The sequence below is a fragment of the Triturus cristatus genome, chromosome 9, assembly GCF_964204655.1.
Source record: "Triturus cristatus chromosome 9, aTriCri1.1, whole genome shotgun sequence".
NCBI classification, from domain to species: Eukaryota; Metazoa; Chordata; class Amphibia; order Caudata; family Salamandridae; genus Triturus; species Triturus cristatus.
The window spans coordinates 776,626,337-776,647,866 of record NC_140592.1 but is presented as its reverse complement, the minus strand read 5'-3'; the positions used below and the strand labels follow the sequence as shown (position 1 = coordinate 776,647,866).

General features: G+C 44.8%; 1 protein-coding gene across 2 annotated transcripts in view; it reads left to right on the top strand.

The window, feature by feature from the left end:
- The window catches only part of TMEM260 (transmembrane protein 260), a 459,752-nt gene that overhangs the window by 417,060 nt on the left and 21,162 nt on the right, over positions 1–21,530 (top strand). For both annotated transcript variants that reach the window (XM_085626148.1, XM_085626147.1), the window contains one exon: positions 3,254–3,344. In XM_085626148.1, the coding sequence (XP_085482274.1) occupies positions 3,254–3,344 (91 nt within the window). The remainder of the gene's footprint in view (positions 1–3,253; positions 3,345–21,530) is intronic.

Below are 21,530 nucleotides of genomic sequence, written 5' to 3'. Positions count from 1 at the left end.
ATAGTAACTGGCTCCGGGCTCCCGCCTATAGTGGTTAGTGACCTACGGCAGGGCTGCTCTCAGCGGTATCCTGCAATCGGATTCTCCAACTGCTCCCTTTGAGGTGAAACAGCTTCATTACAAATACCTCTTTTGAAGGTCCGGTAGCCTTGCGCATTTTCCATAAATGGATATCTGGGTGCTTGACTACTTGCATTTTTATATTGTTTTTTGTAAGTTGCATGCTTAAGGACCATGCATTGGCCAAGCCAACAGTTCTGGCGTATAACTTAAAGTGCCTCTTCCTAGGTTAGTGAGTATTGTGGTATCATAAATGGGTACGGCAAGAATGAGCCAATGGGTAGACGAGCGGAAGGACTGACAGATCTAATGATCAATTTGTTGTCATTGCCCTTGATAAGACTGTGGACATTAAAAGGTGCGTGTGGTACTGGTGTAACTCATGAAGAGAAAAACTCGTGTGTTTTTATTTTATAATTAAGACACTTTGTTTGATCCCCATTTTGTCATCCTTGAAAAAGCGGTAGCAAACCGTGAAACATGTTGGCTGCGTATTTGTGATCCATTTTTTCACTTCATGTGCTCAATGTCTTCTCAGAGTTTGAACTTCATAAGATGAAGTAAAATGGCTGCTTCAATAAAGACTTCAATTAAACTTTGAAACTGTCATTCATTTTTATATCTGTAGGATAACCAAGCAGAATAAAATGAGAAGATGAAGATCAAGTTTGGAATTGTGATTTATTTATGGAAAAAAATACTTTTTGAAATTATAACCTGTTAGTTGTCAATCTGAATACGATCAAGGTTGAAAATAGAAATGGCGGTAGGGGAGGAGTTGTACTGTGGGCAGCACCCAGTCCACCCACACTGATTACTGAGACTTGGGCAAATGACGCATTCTGTCTTTTGGGTGAGCCAGCACTTTAAGGACATTGAGGTGTTAAAAACTTTACCCAGGAAAATCCACACTGGAAAATCCTAAATCATGCTAACTCTACTTGGTCAATATGTTAAATATGCATGAGTCGGTGCAAATATTGGAAAATCCTAAATCATACTAACTCTACTTGGCCAAGTATGTTAAATATGCATGAGTCGGTGCAAGTATTGTAGTCCAGACTGAGACCTTATTAAAATAGAGGGACAGCACTGCAATATGAAGCCACCTTGCTACCATTGACACGCCACTGCAAAAGGTAGTGCAATAACAACTGTTGGGCATCAAGGCACCTGCTGCAGCAGTCAACAACCCACCAGTTGACACTAGAGATTTAACGAAAAAGAGTGGTAGCAAAATGTTGATTTTGCGAATCAGCACACTGTTCGCAAATCATATTGTGCTAATAGGAGAATGCTCCTTGCCACAGTTCTGCCTTTTACAAGTGCTGTAAATAACCGGTATTACCATTACTTAGTTTCATAATTCTCAATAAACCGAGCTACCAAGAATGGGCCACCAAGCCGACCTGCTTGGGAATTGAATTTATGACCTGAAGATATGCCCCCATATTTCAGCTGAAACGTTTTTTGGCTCAGATACCTATTCTATCCGTATATTACTTTTATGTAGAGAACTACATGGTGAACATGTCAACTAATTAGCACAGTCATGCAAATGTGTCAATTAAAAAAAAAATACGATACTGTGCAACATCCTCGTAATCAATACTCCGTAGTTGGCAAGCAGCAGCCTGTTTTTTAACTGGACTTAGCATTAAAAAAAATTCACACTTTTGAAAATGTACTGTGCCTTCTTATAGCTGCTTGAAGACCCTTTCTTCTCTAGCACTCCCTTCTGCACTTATGCTGTTTTGTTCAGTTTTTTAACAGGTGCTGCCATTACCAAATCTCATGGTGTTCACTTTACTGGCCGGGGACAGTGGGCAGCTGTGTCACTTTTCCCTTGAGCTCTACCTGTGACTTACTGGCTCCCACATATCTCTAGAGTAAGCGCTCAACTCACTTGGCCATTCGACCAGCACACAACTGCGGTGGGCATAACAATATGACGGGTGTAACACACAGTATAATACTTTCTAAACTGACCATTCAAGAAAAAAATCGAAATCTTGTTTGATAGCCCTTTTAGCCACACATTATGACGTCTGGAAAAATGTGCATTTTCTCATAAATTGTTTCGCCGAAAAAGCGCATTGACGCCTCGTCAGGGGTAGTAAGCGCTATATAAATGCAATTACACCACCGTACAATTACCATTGTAGAGCTTTAGCAGTTACGGCCACTTCCCCCACAGGAAGGACATGGTGGCATATCTGTGGAGACCACGAGGCCATCACAAGTGGACAGCGAAGTGTGAAAAGGGCAAGAGTGCAGCCCTGGGCAGTGAGAGAAGAATCTTGAGGGTGCATGTATCAATGATTGATTGACCCCGGAGAGAGGGAGTTACGTTGATGGGGGCATTTTACACCACCCAGAGCTTGTTGCACTCTTTCTGCCGTTTTTGTGGATCAAAAATGTAGTGCTGCCAAGCAAGGGGACCTTGGATTTACCATTCACTGAAAATAAGGACCTGAAATCTCAGTGTATCACATGCACGTAATCCTAACTCTGGCCTGATAACACACATGGCAATGAGTGAATATACGACTATATCCATCCATTCTGCCCACAGCACCAAGCACAGAGGGACCCTTCTTCGCAGCCCAGCTAGATGTGAAGGATCACGCTGTTTCCTGCAGAGGGGCCCCTCTCCATAGTCATACCCATACTTTGGCATTTTGTGGCAATTACACTTCACTAAACCAACACCAAATTAAAAAAAAGCTTCCAGAGAGCATAGGCCAATGATACAGGAAGTTTATTTATTTTATTTTGATATAGTTCAACTTCCCCATCAAGGCACACATACTGCTATGACCTTCCTGTAACTTTGTTTTTGGAGTTTTTTTTTTAGCAGTCCATATTATAAATTTAAGATTGAAAAGGGTTTCTATTATTATAGCAACAAATTATTCATGCTGCATTTCTAATTTTGTTTTAACACCCCTTATCACACAGTAAACTGCCAGACACAGTGTTGGAGGTTTTAAGAACTTTCAAGGAGCGTTTCGAATGGAAACTTCAATGTAGTCAGTGTTTGGGAACTCTTTGAAAACCTGTGTTAAGAATATAAATGCTGACAACCAGATTATGTATATATTTTTGGGAATGTTACATTACTTATGTCCCATAACGTCATTTGCGTAGTGCACGCAGTCTCTGAAAGTGATGTTATTTGTTCTGATTCTAGGATGAAAACACCATTCTTCTTATTTCATCTGGCAGAAACTGAGCCCATGTCTGCAGCTATAAAATCACAACTTTACAATTACTCCTATAAGGTACCGACCTCTTGTTTACCTCTGTTTAGATAGTTTATATTCATTTTCAATGTACTGAACTGCATATCCATAAATACCAGAAGTTGTTTAATTTGTATTTTTACAATAATTGAGTAGTGAGCTAGGTGTCACTCTTACTTAAGGACCGCTTTATGGGTTAAGTACTGTCTGTGCTTTATACAGTGCATGGTCTGCTGTTGTGGAGCCAAGGCCCGCTGCAGAAGTAGCAGGTACCGGCTGCCCAGGTGTGCTGAAAGTTAGCAACAAACCATAAACAGTTAAAATCAAAAAAAAATTGTGGAATGAGAAAATGTTCAATGGATTACTGGATGAATCGGTTTGAAGCCTGACTTAAGTTCATTTATTTTATATTGGCAGCATCCTTGACTGTTGTTGTACTTTTTTCTGTAGAAGCAAGTATACTTCCTCACCAAAGATTTGTTTTCTTTCACGAGTGGTTTCATTTTTGTAGGAGTAAGAGGCAAGAATAGAAAGAGGAGCTGCGAGGTGCACCAGTCATAGGTGGTGAGCCTGCTCAGTGAAGGGCATCAGTCCAGCCAAGGCACACTTTTGCCTTGCACAATAGTTAAGTATTTTGACCAAAATACCATTGATGCTGAGGAAATTGCTTCGATATTTTCTGGCTCGGCATTGATAATACAGACATTAGATAGCGTGTGCAATAAAAGAGTGTCGTAGATGGTTTGAAGCTTTTCGCTTTGAATACTGTCTGCCTAGTACCAGAACTCCCTAGAATCAATTGTTGGTGTTCATAATTTAGGTGTACCTCCTAGCTTCCAAAATGTTGTTTTTGGACCATAGGGTGCTTTGGGCGCATAGCCCCAACTGAGGTCACATTCTAATTTCTCCTCTATACCGATCTCTAGAGGAAACGTTTTCTACCAGGGTAGCCAGTGATCCTTGGGAACAACTAAGTGACGTGAGGCTGGGCTCTGAATTGCAGCCTTTCTGCAAGATGCAGCAAGAGATAAAAGGTTTGTATTTGCAGGAGAATGTCCTTTTTTTCATGGTTACTCTTACTTTTTGCTAGGTTTTGCTGCTGGTTTTTGACTTTCCTAACCAGGCCCCAGTGCATGTGCTCTGACCTCTAAAACATGTCAAAATTGGCTATACTCCTAATTGGCATATTTAACCTACCCATTGGTCTCTCTTACATGCTACAAAGTCACTAGTGGACTGCAGTGTGCCATCACTAGAGTGAAAGTGCAAAGCAAGACTGAAAGCCTACCACTGGAACTTGCCTTTGCAGTTTTAAAACTGCAAATTCGACATGCCAAAATTGCTCCTTTTGACAGGCCTAAACACTCCTTTTTAATATTAAGTCGCCTCTAAGTAGGCCTCAAATACCCATAAGGCAGGGAGCATGATATTTAAAAGTAGGATATGTAAAGGTTTAATGTAAAAAAAATTCTTAGTGTGAATGCCCTACAAGCTGTTTTAACAGTAGCAGGCTGTGATGGATCACACCATTACAACAATAGCAAGAGATTACTTTTTAGAAACGTTAATGTTTTAAAGTACATTAGGTTTTTCTGTATTTCGGTTTGTTTCTAGGTTACTTACTTCGTGATCGCATGTTCCCGAACTCTTGGATCTTTTGATTAGGTGCTATGTGCACCTAATCCGTAATGGGTTACCTTGGAAAAAAACTAAGTATACTGAAATAAATGCTTTTCAACCTATGCAAAATATTCCCTGCACCGTCACGTGTACAAACTCATGTGGCTGAGTTGGTTGACTAACACTTTCACTTTACATTCCTGTTATTACCAAGTGCACCTAATGCCCACCTTGCCACCAATTACCCCAACTGCATTCAATGGGTTGGATTACTTGGCTAAAGTCATGGCTCTCTTCCTGGACAAAGGCATCTGAGACCACAGCGCCTCTCTCCTCTAGGTTACTGGGCTCATGCATGTTTGGGGCTACTGATTCTGTCTGGCTGCTTGTTGATTCCCCACTACGTCATGTCTTGTGGTCACCTCTCCCTTCCTTGTCTTCGGCATCTTCTGACCCCGCTGGGTAGCTTCATTGTTCCTCATGGGATTTCCCCCTCTCGCTCTGCTGCATCTTTTGTGTTCCTGGATTCTACTTGCTGTCCTGGTGACTCGGCACGCTCCTCCAGTCCTTGGCAATCCACACCTTCCTCGTTCGCCATCTCTTCCTCTTGTGCCGCCATTAAGCCTCCACCTCTAGGCCACACAAATCCTCTCTTTACAGCACTAGACCACTAACCGTCTGCTATTCTACTTTTAGCGGCGACAGTCTTGAAAATCTCTGTGGCTTCTCCTTCCTCTCCATTATAAGGGTCTAGCTGTTCCATAGAAAAGCATTAGGATACAACATTAAATGTATATCTCTGTGGTATCTCTTCTTAGGAACCAGCTACAAAGTTAATTCTTTGAGTTTTTAAAATATCTATTACAAGCCTAATTAACTAGTAAAGCCAGATTTGTGATACATATTTTGCAAAAGCTACTTTTAAAAAGTCAGCTTTTACCTGCCTAAAGCCTCTAGAACCACATTTGCAGGAGCGTCGAACTGCCACCCAGGAGCTGAATGGCCCCTTTGATGAGGTGTGAATATTCTCCCAGAGATGAGATAAAGGCCTTGCGTGTGGGGAGGTATTAGGTCTCTCTGACCAGATGACCATATGGGCTGTACCCAGGAACTTTGTTGACTTCAAAGAGGCATAGCCTGTCACAGGCAGATGTAGCTAATACTTGCGCCCACTGTATCCTTTGTATCCCTAGTCAGCCAGGTGCGAATCTCAGTGGGAAACTAGTTGCCCCAGAACCAGTTTTGAGTACCCACAGAGGAGGGGTTGCTCATTCCCCTAGTTTTGTGGCACAGGAGCTCTGCCCAGGGGAAGAAATGGTATGCCATGTTGTATTTAGGTACAGGGAGAATTCTGGGATTGTTTGCATTAGGGCGCACTGGAACTGCTGCAAAAATGAGTAGGGTTTCCCCTGGGAACATTTTCCCTATTGGTTAGGGAGGGGCAAAAGACAGCCCTACCCATAAACTAATGCCTGACTCAAATATGGCACCCCTGGTACGCTCTTCTGAGGACTACTGGACCTGTGGAAGACAGAAGAAGGACTGGACCTGCTGTTGAGACCTGTGAGGAGGCCTGGAAGGCTAGTCCTGCTCTCACTTGCCATTAGGGCGAAGAAGGGGACTCCAAGTGGCAGTTGCCTGACCTCCTACTAAGCTACAGGGACACAACAAGCTGTTTGAAGCCCTTTCCCTGAAGAGCCCAGCTAACCAGTTTCAGTTGGACCTACCTTGGAGCCTGCTGGTGGCTTCTGCTGGAGTGAGGGATCCCCAAGTGCTGGTATTGAGGTCCTGGGACCCCAGGCTGTATCAACATGTACTCTTCCTAGCATCCTGAAATCACTGGGACTTAGAAAGTATTTTAGCTCCAAAGACCTTCAGGGGACTGGGACACACCTGCTCAGTCAATTTGACAACTGTGCCTTGTTTAGCTACAGCTTTCAACCTTGCCACCCTCGAGGAATCCAAGTTCTGCAACTAAGTAACTTAGTCTGAGACTAAGTCCAAAGCTAAAAATCTTTACTGGACAGTGGCTTCAAAAGTATCTGGCTGACGAGGGACCTTCTTTGGGCGCGAATTTTGAATTTCTCTTTGTCTGAGCTTTCCCGCCAAAAGTCAACTGTTTCACCTAGAAGTCTTCTGACAGCTATCCGGCCTCGTGAAGCCCATCTCAGCCTGCTGCTTTGGCCCGCTAAGGATTTTTAACATCCATTTCAGAGACTAACTCAAAATGTAAGTCTTCTGACCGGGAGAAACCTGATCTCTGTATCCAAATCACGCTCCATCGCAATTGGCCTTAAGGCATGCCTAGGTACCGGTTAAATGACAAAATGACCGCAATTGCCACTTATTTGCTTTTTGCCACTATTTTTATTTAAAAAAAAATTAATGTATATCTCTTGTTCCCCTCACTGGATTCTTGTCATTTTGGTGTTAGTTTGTTCATTACATTATTCTTTATGTTTATAAATTAGAGTGTCATTTTTATTGTGTTGTTTTTCCGACATTTTAACTGTTTTGATACTCCTAAATGCTTTACATATTTTCTTAAATTAAGCCTGTCTCCTATATGCTATAGCTACCAGGGGTTGAGCTCAGGTTTAAATTACTGAAGCCTTTACTGGGCCTAACAAGAAAAGTGCATTTTTTTTTGGTGTACTACTCCACTTTCTCACAGTATGCGTATATGTGTGCGCTTGAGAATGACATTGAAGAATCCTTGCTGACCCCCTTCATGGTAAAGGAGGAATTTTAACATTTCAAAGTGTAGTAAACCTTGTAGGACGAGACTTGTACTCCTAGACTGCTGGATTAGCAGAGTGAACTAAGACCATGAAAGCAGGAAGAAAATAGTATGTTCTTCATTGCCAACTGGATGTACAGGACCGAAGACTAAAGAAGAGCACGTGCTCTGGGTTAAGACTACAACTTCAGGAAGAAGAGGTGACTGCAGTTGTGGACACTAAAAGGATTTTCAAGGTGATGTTGGTAGAGCGGGTAGGTTGTCTGCGGAGCTAGCTACTCATTGAGAGACACCAGCTAATCCAGATCCAGTTTAATAACTTGAATGGGGTCCAGTTGATGAATCCACAAAAGAACTAATGATAGACAATTCTGGTAATACCCACTGGGTATTCAGTCTTGATTTTTTGGAGTTGGTGACATTGATTCCTAGTTCTTTAGATAGGAGTTAATATGAATGTCTACTTACAATCTACATTAAAGGCCAGTAGTCGGTTTATAATAATTTGAAATTTTATGGTGTTCAACAGAAACAATTTATGGTGTTGGGACAAAAGTCTGCAAATGACTGAAAGAGCCTGACTTTCTTTGCCATGCCTTGTGATATTCCAGCAGTGGACTCCACAAACTGTGAATATGCTGCATGTGCTCTGTTGTAGCCAGCTTGTGCACCCAGTGAGTAAGTGTCAACACGTAAACCTATATCCAGGGCCTCTGAAATTATGCGGCAGGGGATCACAAAATTATGCAGCAGGGTTCACTGAATAATTCAGCAACAAACTGCAAATTATGTGGCATAGTGCAACATTTTTTAATAGTATTGCTTATTTTTATTTTGCAATTTACTGAACATTTTAATACCGTCTTGTCAAAGATTTCACCTTATTAGTAGCAGTTCAACAACCAAAAAATAGGTATAAGCAACTGAAAGATGATCAATGAACCTTTTGCTAAGGGCCTTCCACAACCTGTAAACATATGTTGCACCATTTTTACGAACTTTTGATCCGTTTTAGCTAGAAACACATTTTTTAAAGATTTACAGATTAAGCAGCAGATGATAGATTGCATGATTTATGCGGCAATACCATAAATATGCAAAAAAGCCTCAGAATTGCATAATTCCAGTGGCACTGCCTATATCTTATTAACCCTTTTGTACACTGCAACTTTTGGACCGGGAGTGCTGTAGTCCCTATCGAACTTTGGCCTCTCTAATTGTTAAATCTTACCCTGGAATATTAGATTGGAAGCATTTCTGCTGACAGAATGACATAGTAGGACTAAAGTTTCACGGTTTACATAAAGAATTTCAGTGACAGAATGCATAAGTTAGGCTATCACAATTGGTTCGATGAACTTACAGATGATGTGGAATATAGCAAGGATTGGGTGAAATTCCAGCATAGATTTGCCTTTTGGGAATGGGGATGGGGGTCTACTCCTTTGCAAGGAGAAATCAGTCTTATATCGGGTTTTAAACAAAGAAATCTGATAGAGACATCTAGCTGCAGATTCCTTACTTTAGAATCTTCCCCAGGCGCCAGACTGAATCCGGAAACCTCTTCCCCACAGTATGTCTGTGTGCTGACAGTGGGTGTCAAGCGACTCTGTAAGAACGTCATCCCCAGATGTGACGCCAGCAGAGTCCATATAACCCCTCCGCCGATGCACTGACGCCAGTTCCTTCTTTTCTGCGCTTGCAACTCGGATCCGTAGCGGAATTTGGGCCGTAATTGGGCCCTTCCTCTTTCTCCATTATCAACGAACAGTGTGCCAATATGATGTCTTCTGGATTTAAACCCTGTCGTTCCTGTGAGAGGCAGATGTCAATCACGGACCCACATACTGTTTGCTTGTGGTGTCTGGGTGAACACCACGACTCCGCAGACTGTGGCTCCTGCCAACGTTTCCGGCCGAAGGCGTTGAAGGAACGCAGTATGAAACTCCTTGCGGCATGGATGAATCGTCTGCCCCAAAGCAGCCTCCAGATGAGTCGCAGCATCGTTCGTCTACCCCAAGGCTGGAAGAAAGGTCACGGAGTCGCTCAGGTGAGGAGCCACTGCCCTCCCACAAGGCGCTGAAGACGTAGCGCTCCAAACAAGTTAGATGTCCTCTCACACCCTTCGGTTGCGGAGGCCTCTCAAGCAACCTCTCACCTTACTGAATACCCTGGACCCGGGGCATGCTTAGATAAGATGAAAGAGTATTTTCTTTCACTTCAGCGGATCTTCGATCCACCAACTTCCTCTGGTGCGGTTTCCAACCCCAAAGAGGTAGGGAGTACCCCAGCTACCTGTTATCCGGCGGCTTCGGCCTCGGCCGCAGCGGGCCCCCTGAATGGGTTGTTGGGTTTGACACTGCGCCGGTGCACAGCCCTCCGGGGTTCACACCTTCAGCATTGGTGCCTCTTCAACATGCGACGTCGGCGGCGGCGCTCATTGCGGACCCCATTGCTATTTCTTACAGTGAGTAAACCCCACAATGGCGCCGAAGGCATCGAGTACGGCATCGGCGGCACCGTTCATTGTAGATCAGTCTGCTTTTGATCTTATTCAATCTCTGCCGGGGTTCCCTGTTGGAAATCCTCGCTTTGCAGCCAGAGAGGAGGATGTGGGGCAAACTCTCCTTGGTGCTCTTGCCCCACCACTCTTGGAAGAAAACTGGCTGACTGATCTGGGGGGTGCTAGCGATCTGCTGTCGTCCCCAGCCTCAGAATTGCTCTCTCCTCTGGGCATTGCCACAGAGGAGAGAGCAAGTCTGTCCTCTTTGTCGGTTGTTCTGAGTAGAGTAGCTGCAATTTTGCATTGCCAATTCCCGACTGTGCAACTAACCACAGATCCGTTGATGCAGTTTCTTCACCAAGGTGAGATGGGAGTTGTCTTGTTACTTCTCTACGAGTCCCTCTTCGACATACTGTTGGGGACTTGGGCTCAACCTGTCATGGGGCTGCCTGTTGACCGTGCAGTGGGCCACAGGTATCACCTACCCCATGAGATCCCCCCTGCCTGTTACGCCATCCCACCAATGGAGGATTGGTGATACAGGCTGCTACTGCATCTGCAGACCCTTCTATCCTTTCGGTGGTTCCACCTGGCAGGGACTCCAGGTATTTGGATAATAGTGGTCAGAGTTGCTTCTCTTCTGCCAGTGGAGCCTTGCGATCTTTAAATACTTCCTGAGTTTTAGCCAGAATCTCTCACGCTTTATGGAACTGTCGCACAGAGCTTGCCCTCAATGTCGGAGGAAGGTAGACAGGAGCTCATCCAAGTAGTACAGGATGGCTGGGAAGCCGCCAAATTTGTTATTAATTGTAGTATGGACACCTTCTATTTTGTCTGTAGCAGTATGGCGCAGGCTGCGGCACTACGCAGCCATGCGTGGCTGCGACAGTCTGGATTTTCGGAGGCTGTCAAAGACGCTGTTCAAAATATGCCATTTGATGGTATTCATCTCTTTGGAGAGCAGACTGATTCATCTCTGCGTCAGTTCAAAGCTAACCAATCTGAAAAATCGACCTCCTAGGTTTGTAGTTATATTTTATATTCCTCAGAGCGGTATTCTACGGATCTGAGTTCAGACTGTTTCTGTCAGGTGCCACCAGCAACCTTTTGAGGTAACAGAATGATTGTTTGTTACCCTGCACTCCTTTTAGGAAGTCCCTCTCTGTTCCTCTTGCGAGTTTCAAGTAGGTGGCGCTCAATTAGTGCTGTGTTTTCTTTGTCTACTAGGTGCAGAATTGCCTCCTAAGTTGTCTGCAGCAGATACAGCTGCTTTATGCGTAAGGGTTTTCTTACGTCCTGTTGAGTTGTAGCTTTGTGGTGTATCCTATACCCTATGTAGGGAATCTCCAGTTCTCTTTCGTCCAGCGTTTGTTTATATCCATATGCATTGTGTATATGTGTGGCCATTTCCTGCATCCCTACATGGGTAGACTAGTTATTTGCCTTGCGTAGGCGTGGTGTATGTTGTATACTCTGCTTCTTCAGATGTATAGTGCATGTAGCTATGGATATTGTTTTTTAATGATATTTTATGGCTATCTGTCCTGCGCTTGACATATCCGAATGTCTTCATGTATTTAGCCCTGTGGGCTTTCCTGATTTGATGTTTCTAGGGTCCTTCGTCACACTCTTTCCATATGATTGGACTCGTACCTCTGGTGGGCACTGGCCCTTTTTTCTACTTATATGGTCTGTTGAGGTTCTCTACCTTATATGTTTATTGACAACACCTTAATGCATTCTGTGCATACTTGTCGTCAGGCTGATATATAGATATATATCCTCGTGAATGTATATGTATAATGGCCCATTCCTTTATGCGTTGGTTCACGCGCATTGTCTTCTGTGTTGCAGTTCTTTCCTTGCACATTGACGCCGTCTACCAATCAGCGCTTCAGTGGGGCCGCCTGTGGCAGCATATTTGCCTCCTGTAGATGGCACATAAAACTGCCGCCTATCAGGGCCCTGGTGACCCTTTCTGCTTCTGGAGGTTCCAAATTATGAACTGGAACACTCTATCGTTGTGTTTTTGGTTCCCTTATCTTGGTTGCCACATGGCTGTGCTGTAACCTTACACTGCATTTGCATGCTCTTTTGCCCTTGGAGTGATATAACGATATGCGTTACTCCTTCTGATCCTTTTTGGGAGCATTAATTCCTCTATTGGGCGTTCTGTATGGCTATGCTGGTTTCTGCACCATTACACCATCAGGCGACTGCTTCTTGCATACTTACGCCTTGGAGTGGCGTAACGTTCTGTGTTACTATTTTTGTCTCCCTTTTTCGGGAGCGTTAATTCCTTCATTAGGAATTTTCTTCTGTCTATAATAGTGTGCATAACCATTGTCCGTCAGCAGTAGAGGCACTAGCCTTCTGGATTTTGCCACTGGTTACTACTTATTCTCTTCTCTCATTCAGGTTCTTGTCCCTCTGGGGACGGTCCCATTCTTTTCTTGCCTCTACTGCGGGTAGTTGGGACTTGATTTTATTGTTATGGCCCCTGTTTGCCTATGGTGGCATGGTTAAGTATCTCTATTGGTTGCCTTGTATTTTACATGCCTGCCAGTTACTTCTTTATGGATTCATTGCTACAAAAACCATCTTCTTTTCCTTCTTCGGTCTGGAGTCGTTTTCCCACGTCATCTGGTCGCTTCTGTTCACATTTGTGGTTAAGTACGATTGCACTTGAGGTCCAGCTCTGCATTGTGCTCTGGGGGTTTCCTTTGGTTGCAACCCCTTTTATCCTTATCATGTTACCTCCTTTTTTGGTGCTTTCCATGCACCTTTCTCTCCCCTTCGTTGCAGACATAGGGTTGTTTTCTATGTACTGTACTACTCCATTTTGCTATGTTGTCATATCGGTGCTTCGTACTGTTATTTTGGTCATTCTTCCCTATTATTAGTATGTCTTTCCCTCGGGGTGGCGTAAGCTTTCTCTCACGCTGTCCTCTTTGTTTCCAAGAGAATAAGCGTGTATATCTAGATACCCCTTGTGTCTCTTAATAAGATTTTTATGTCTGCATACTTCCATATATATGTATATTTCAATGGATTATCCTAGAGCTCTTCCATTGTCTATAGCTCTTTATTCTGTTTATGGCTGCTTCTTGCAGATAGTTATTGCGATTGTTTCTGCTTCGCTAGCATGATTACTCTGCGATATTAGGAGATTGCTCAGTGGCTTTTCAGAGGTTCTGTGTTCCACATGGCCTATTCAGTGTCCTAGATTCGTTCTATGATCACTATGGCCTTCTTGGGTCAATTACTGGCATTTCTTCTTGCCATGACTATTTCCCTTCACACTGTGTCAGATGCTGTCGGGTGGAAACCTCTTGTTTCTCCTGTTGTATTTCTTTGACTTGCTGCGGCAGGTCAACCAGTATTCTGCTCCCATGGTTTTCGGTGTACAATTCTTTGACACCTGGTCCACTATGCAGGACTTTTTGACTTAGTAATAATGTGCTGGACTTGAGTGACTGAGTGTGATGTTCTCCTCAGTCGTCCTTTTCCCCAGGTTTCTTGTTTTCTGACAGGGTTCATATTACTTGTGCTTTCTTTGTAGCTCCCGTTCACCGACCCTCCTCTGGGTATGGGATGGCTTGGGCATCTGATTCTAAATTAAGGAATCTACTGTCAGATTTCTCTATCAGATGAACAAGTTATTTACCTTCGGTAACAATGTATCTGGTAGAGACACGATTTAGCCGCAGATTCCTTACGTCCCTCCCATCCTCTCCGCACTGCAAACTATTTTTCATTCTTCTTCCTTCATATTGAGCCTGTGTTGGGACGTCCTGCTTGCAGATATTCTTGTAGTTTTTTGTTCGGCACGGGGACATTAAGTGATTTGCCCAGAACCACAGGATGTTCGGCGTCATTACCGAGACTCGAACCCAGGTCCGAGGTCGAGCGCCCTGCCGTTAGGCCAACTCCTCTCCCACTTAAGTCTCTACACCAAGTGCAGACTAGAACAGGGCACTGTATCACATCAAATGCACTGCTTCCAGTGCAGACGAGAACCAGCATCTGTTCTGGGAAAAGCAATTTAGTGAAAGGTAAACTGGCTGCTTGAAGCAACCAGTACGCCATGACACTATGGCACCTCAACATGATGATGTAAGCAGGTACATGTGTGACCACGCATTCACACACATACAGCATAATGCAAGCTGTCTTTTTTTTTATCTTATCGACCTCTTCCAAGATGGTGGATGCCACTTGGTGCGGTAAAAAAAAATATATATTTTTTTTTTTTAAGTGTGCAAAGGCGATTTCAAAAAACAGTGCCCTGACAGCATTGGCAAAAACAAAGCGTAAAGAAGCATGATGACGTATGCGCGTCTATGCGTCATGATGCTCATTCGGCACAGCCAGATGATGTAAGCATGTGCATGCATCACCACACATTCGCACACATGATGCAGCTGTTTTTTTTCTTATTTGCCTGTTTCAAAATGGCGTATTCCACTTAGTTCCTGTAAAAAAAATTTAATCTATACATTTAAATGTGTACAAAAGCACTTAATAAAAATAGAGCAATGCAACAGCAAACGACAGCCACAGTTCCCTCCAAAACATTTTTATGAGGATCTGGGTTTACTATATGATATGGATGTGGGGCCTAATCGTGGAGTACACTCACAGAGACCGGTATGGGTCCAGTCAGGATTATTTACTTAATCTTCAGCTCAACCCTTTGGTAGCATTGGCATAGAGCAGCAAGGCTAAGCAAAGGAACAACATGTAAAGCATTTAAAAGCACTAACAGAATAAGAAAATCACCAAACAAGAAAGAGCCACAATAACAATTTATAAACATAGAGCATAGGTTTATGAATGTTTAGAGACCTTAATCATTAAAATCCACCGAAGGGTTCCGTAGATACAGATTTGAGGACGTTTTATAACTTTTTAATGCAGCCGCAAACAAGCACTGGCAAACGTAAAGTCTAAAAACGTTATAAAAGTTACTGTGAGTGTTCCAGCCCAACTTGGGCGACCAAATCCAACATAGACGAGGTCTAGGGGGGGTTGAATACTTGGGACAGTTACCTGGCCACCAGAGTGTTTTTAGAGCGAGTTCCAAACTTAACAGGACAACCGCCATTGATATCTATGGAGTAGTCATGATGCTGAGGGATGCAGGCTTAAAGATGCTCAGTGATGATACTGTGCGGTCCACAGGGGTGAAGTCCGGTCGAGTCTTCGGCCCACAGGTGAGTGGGGGCGACTCTGTCCACGTATCTCGGGGTCGCACAAAGTCCTGCAGATGCAGACCTTGTGCTTTGCAGCACAGGAATCACGGTGCAAATCTTTGGCGGGGGCAGGTGTTCACCCAGGATGACTAATCCAGTTACAACCTACACTCACGGGTCCAGCAGACATGGGTGCAGCTTTTGGTTATTTCTGAATTGTCCTTTGGGGATGCCCACTGTCCTGTAGTGGTAAACTTCTGCAGTGACTACCAGAGATGTAACTTGGACTCTTTCAGGTCTAGCATCCCCAGTGCGTGTCTGGGAGGTCATCCAACTTACCCTTGGACTCTCTGCTTCGTACTGGGACTGGGAATCAACTTTTCCTCAAGCCAGGCACGTAGAACATGGTCTAAACTCCACTAGCAGCAGGTGCAGTCGCTCTGATGTTACAGCCTCTCTTTGTTCGCTTACAACGGGTGCAACCTGGTCTTCTTCTGGTCTTTGTTCCAAATCCTGCGAGTACTAAAGTCTCTGGGGCTGCCCTTTATATCCCAGCAAAGTGCCTGAGGGGACAAGGCAGTCACTAGTCAATGGGCTAGTAGGTCCACTCCTATCTGGTGAGACACTTCCAGTGATGTGTGGCATCTGGCTATCGCAGAGTGCAACTTGCACGCCACAAACAACATGGCTGATGTCTTCCTCGAGTGTAAGGACCTTGGTAACCCACTCCCGGGGGTGTAGTTATCAGGGGCTGCACGCCCACAGAAAACTGGTTCTGAAACAGCTTTTCCCTTCCTTGGACCTGGATCTAACTTGTCTAGGGGAAACAAAAGGCTTCCTGCGCAGGAATGTCATTGCAGCAGCCCTTCAAAGGCGGCATCACTCTTTGATGCTTGTCTTTTGAGCGAACAACCTTTGCAGCCCATCCTGTGTGAGGGAGCCACGCCTACAGTGCAACAACATCTTTTGTTTCTGTCCTGGGAGCCGTTCACATGTCTCCCCATGAGGGCAGAAACCTGTCTTAGTCCCAGTGTCTCTGCAAGGTCACTGGATCAGCTGGGTTTAGGAATGGCAACTTTTGCAAAAGTGACCAGCATAAAATTTGACATAAATGTCGACTGCACCATCGAGTCGCATTCAATGTCACCTTCAATTTGATACCTTACATGACATAGTTAGTTAGCCCCGGTAAGGAGTTACATGCATTAGGAATGCCACTCCTGCAATTACCTTATAAGGCTACATAACTATCCCCAGCAACCATCAACACTTTAGGGTTTTGCTGTACAGACAAATTAAAAATAAATGTCTGCTTTAACAATATACAGGTCCTTGCCTTAGGGCTTCATAGGCCTGCATTAGAGGAGACTTAAAGGTGTAGTTGAAGGATTTGTGCATTTTGACATTAAAGTTTTATGGCAGTGCATGCACAGCCTCTTCAGTCTGCAATGGCAGCTAAAAGTCGTGTTTTCACTTTGTCATACACAGAGGTGCACAACCAGTGCTGCAGGTCATGTTTGGACAGCCAGCCTTACCTGCCCTGGCTATCTGGTTACCATATACTATAGACTTATAAGTAAGTCATCACATGCCATTTTGGATTATCTAATTAAATATACCATTTTGAAAATAAAAGAACACTGTCACTAAGGTCTGGACAACAGGCCTCAGGGCACTCTCGTGGTTGAAAACCAGTAGCTAATAATCTAAAGTGGGGCAAAAAGTTGGGAGAAACCTGCAAAAAGCCTTATTTCTCACACAAACCCGCCCCCACCCCCAGCCAATACTCCAGGGAGATCTCAACCACCTCCAGGTTCTTCATGGATGTTTAGCGAGAAAGCATGCAGAAACTGGCTGTCAGTATTGCAGGGCCTACTCTGACTTACATCCTTCTGACTGTGTCCTTCTCCCTGGGAATTTGACCAACCTCAAATCTAAGAGGACCCATTCTAAACAGGACTTTAACTGACTCTGTGTTACGTTCACACTTTCCCTTTACCACAGATGTTATACATAACTGGAGTAACCCCACCATGACCATCAGGGTCAGGGGTCCTATCTTGCTACCTGACATGGGGTGATCAGTCCACCAGGCCAATGAAAGTGCAGCCATAAAGGCGAACACCCAGCAGAGGCTACTGACAGCTGTCAATATCCAGAGCCACACCTTTAGCTCTCCACTGACAGATGGATGGGCTATGCAATAGGTTTCTTTGGGTTCAGGGAGCCCTTCGGCTTTTTTGCGTGAGGCTCTACCTCCTCTTGTGGCAGACACCCTTCTTCAACTCTCTCTTCTGTTAGCTGAGGTGTCACAACCTCCTGTTGAACAGTTACCTGATTAGTCAGGACTTCTGTGGGGAAGATAAGGCCTTACCAGTGCCAGCTTTGGAATTTGCCCTTGCTGAGATAGAAGCCCCTTGCCTCACCTGAACTTTTTCTAAAAGTTGCCCACCTTTCCTGCACTGCTTTGTTGCCTTTCTTCTGGGATCCTCTTTTACTACTTGTAGGTTCGGCACCTCCAGAATCCTTGGGTGAGGCATCTACAAAGTCTACCAATGTTTGTAAGGCCTCCTTTGCTGTGTCCCATAACTTTAACCTGTACTCCTTAGGTGCGAGGCTCAATGAGTACCTACCTCATGTAGGTGTAGGATTCTGCTACCTCATCCTCTAGTATCAGCAATCTACCCCTCCCTAATGTAAGCAACAACTCCCACAATAAGGATCCCCAATGCTGTGCGCCTACCCTTCTCAACCTTATAGCTCTGTCATAGGATGCCAGTTGTTTGTCTATATCATCATCTCTGACTCCGTACTGCTACTACCATTTACTTGGGATTTAAACCCATCTTGGCTCTTCTCTGGTCAAGTGCCAGCCTTTTCTCCCGAATCTCCTACCTTCTCTCTTCTAGCTCCAGAAGCTTGAGCTTGGTATCCAGAAGCTTGAGCTTGGGCTTTTCTGCTGGGGTGAAGCTCCTTTCACTCCCAGACATACACATTTTTTGAACTTGTTCTAGGAACCACATCGCTGTCCCCCTCATTCCCAAAAGGCGCGCTGCCCAAATTCTCTTCATCTCCACTCCATGGGGTGACTTTATCTGCCAACTGAACTTGGGCCTGGAGTTACCTTGCCTCCTCCCAGGCTGTAAGAGCTTTCTCCAACTATTCTTTCCTGGCCGCCTATTCCAGTTCCTCTCCTCCTACACATCCCTCTTAAATCATTGATTTTAAGTTTGGACATGTTAGTCAGGTCAAATGCTCCATTCTCCATATTTAAAGCTTGCAAAGTGTATGCTACTTAAGGAGAACTGGTGGTCAACCTCTCTTTGACTTGAGAAAAAAAGTGCCCAGTGCCTAAAGACCTTTTGGCAACTTTTTGAGACTATTACTAGGCTCTAGAACAGGTTATACTTTCTGTCAGTAATAACGTATTAATTTTGTCTACTACAGTTAAAGACACGTTCTTGATCCCACCGACTAGGCACCAATGTGAGGATCAGGGTATACTATATTGTAGGAAGCTGGCTCTGTATATACTATAGCAAAATAAGGTATAGTGTGCACAGAGTCCAGGGAGTCCCCAGAGGTATGGCAGAGGCTACATTAGGTAAGTCCTAACGTCTCTCTTTGTGGTAGTGTGGGCGAGCAGTTAGGCTTATCCAGAGGGTGTGTTAAGCATTTATTGTATTCACTTAATCTGGTTACACACACTCGGAGACAGAATCCAGACCAATTAGGAAAGTATAAAAAAGGTATACTTCTGTTTTATTTTAGAACCAAGCAGGACTTGGCACAGGCAAGTAAAACATACTCTCAAATGAAAGACTTTTCAAGGAAATGCAGTTGGTTGAATTTGCAATCGTTACAGGTTTGTATATGCTTTAAAAACAGTTTCAATGACATAGAAATATTTTTTCATTACTCTTGGATTACTTTTTAGTTTCTTTGAATACTTGAGGTGGTATGCCAAGATACCATACACTAGGATTGCAGGTAAGTACTATAATTCTTAAGTTAAAGCAGAGTTACTTTCTTTTTCATACAAACATCAGTGCAACACTGAAAACATTTTAGGCCCAAAATATCATAACATGGGTTCATATGGGGAAAACGGTTAGCGATTTCTCAGGTAAGTACATGCCTTATGAGTGGGAGTTTTAAGGGGCTAGGACCAGGGTTCCCTAAGGTCTAGATGTGCACTCGAGTTGCACCACAAGCGGCACTGGGGCAGCCGGGTGGAGAGTTCAGGGGCCCAATGTTAGTCAATGGGGCTAAGGGGGCCTTCTGTTAGTGACTGCTCAAGAGCAGGCCACTCGGGTGTGGGAGCAAAGCTCCTGGGGTTAAGGTCAGCCCTGCAGGGACCAACAATCAGCACAGGAGCTGCAACACCAGCTGCACAGGGGCAACTGGTTGCATTGTGCCAAGGAGGCGTCTGGGACCCTGTGATTTCAATTGGGACCTTCGGTTCGGCAAAGTTGCTGCAGGCTCTGTCAGGGAGACTTCCTGGAGGTGACCACCGGCTGTAGAGGTAAGTTGGGACATTGGGGGATTCCTGGACATCGTCGGTTGGGCCAGTCAAGACCGTGGGGCGTCAGGTGCAGGGGTGTCATCTGGCATCGGGTTTTCTTACCAGCTTTGGTCACAGTTGCGGCGGACCCTTCAGGTTGAGACTGCAGGCGTCGAAGCTTGAGGGAGGTCGGGGATCACCAGATCCCAGGCCAGGATTACTGGGGAGACCTCCTGGTGGTCTTCCTGGGTCAGTATGGCTCTTCGGTACTTCGTCTTCCTTCCTCGAATCCGAGGAGGCAAGGTTCGGGGTGGCCCCTAAATACAAGATTTAGGGGCATTAAAAGGAGTGTGCAGGTTGGGAGCCTTCCTTGGGGTGGGTACACCCCCTATGATGCCACCCTCCAGTGGGAGGGGCATGAACCTCTCCCTAATTGGCTGAGTCCCCTCATCTTCAAGATGGAGGGGACTGAGATGGGTGCTTCACCTCACCCCTCCACCCCCACCTGAGGGGTGGGGTTGGCAAAGGTGGGCACACCTCTCTTTCTAGCTTGGTTTTCCTGTCGATTCTCCAGCCCAAAGTGGGGGCAGAACCGGTGGGAGACAGTTGCTGGGGGCAGCAAAAGGCAGGGAGAGTTTCCAAAGGCCACAGGCCTTTGAAGCGTCCCCTTCTTGGACCCAGCCCATCCTGTGGGGCAGGTGTGCCACCTCTGCCCAGGATGGGTTTTGTTTCTGGACCCAGAGAGCGAAGGCTCTCTATCCAGGGGTCCAGAAACCTGTCTGGTGGTGGTAAATGGAGGGCAGCCATTCAGGAACCACACCAGGGCTGGTCTTTTTCTTTTTTTTTATTTTTTTATTTTATTTAAGACTTTTATTACCCCGTGAAAATTCCACAGGGCAGGACACATTATATATTAATCAACACTCTGGGACGATTAAGGCAAGATGGCCGCTGTTAGCTTGTAGGGAGTAGTCGCTTTCTCCCCCTCTCTCAGATGAAATGCTACTACCTATACGGATAAGCTGGTTATGATGGAGGAGGTTTTATTAGAAAATCGACCATTATGATATTCACGAAACTATCTGAGAGATGACCACGTTTGTAAAATTCCAGTTATATGCTTCAGAGAGGAGATACCTAAAACCCTTACAGGCAATAATCCTAACCACTCTGACTGCTGGGAATCGCTGGGTCGGCCTGATACGAACTATGGCACCTAAGACACAGAAGATACAGAAGATTGAAAGGGGGAAAGCCTTACCCAAGGAGCTGGACGTGCCAAGTTTAAAAATAAAAGCCCTGACAAAAGTACAACTTAGAAGAACAGTCGAGAGAGCATCGGAGAAGATTGAAGAATGACAGAAAACCGAAAACACGGAGGGAAGAGAAAGAAAGGGCCGAGATAAGGAAAAGAATAAGGAAGTCGGTTTACCTGCAAGAAAGGCGAGCCAAGCGCGACAGGCAGACGGCTGCTCGGAGAAGGAGACAACTTTACGCCAGCCTACACTGATGGAATCGTTTGCTACTGCTTCAGGGACTGCAGCAATACTGACGTTGGAGTTACAGAAGCCGCTTCCAGACGCTTCAGATATAGTGGAGCGTACTTGCACGCAGCCAGGGTTGTCGGCTGAGAGCTCAGAACAATTGGAGGCGTGCTCGGCAC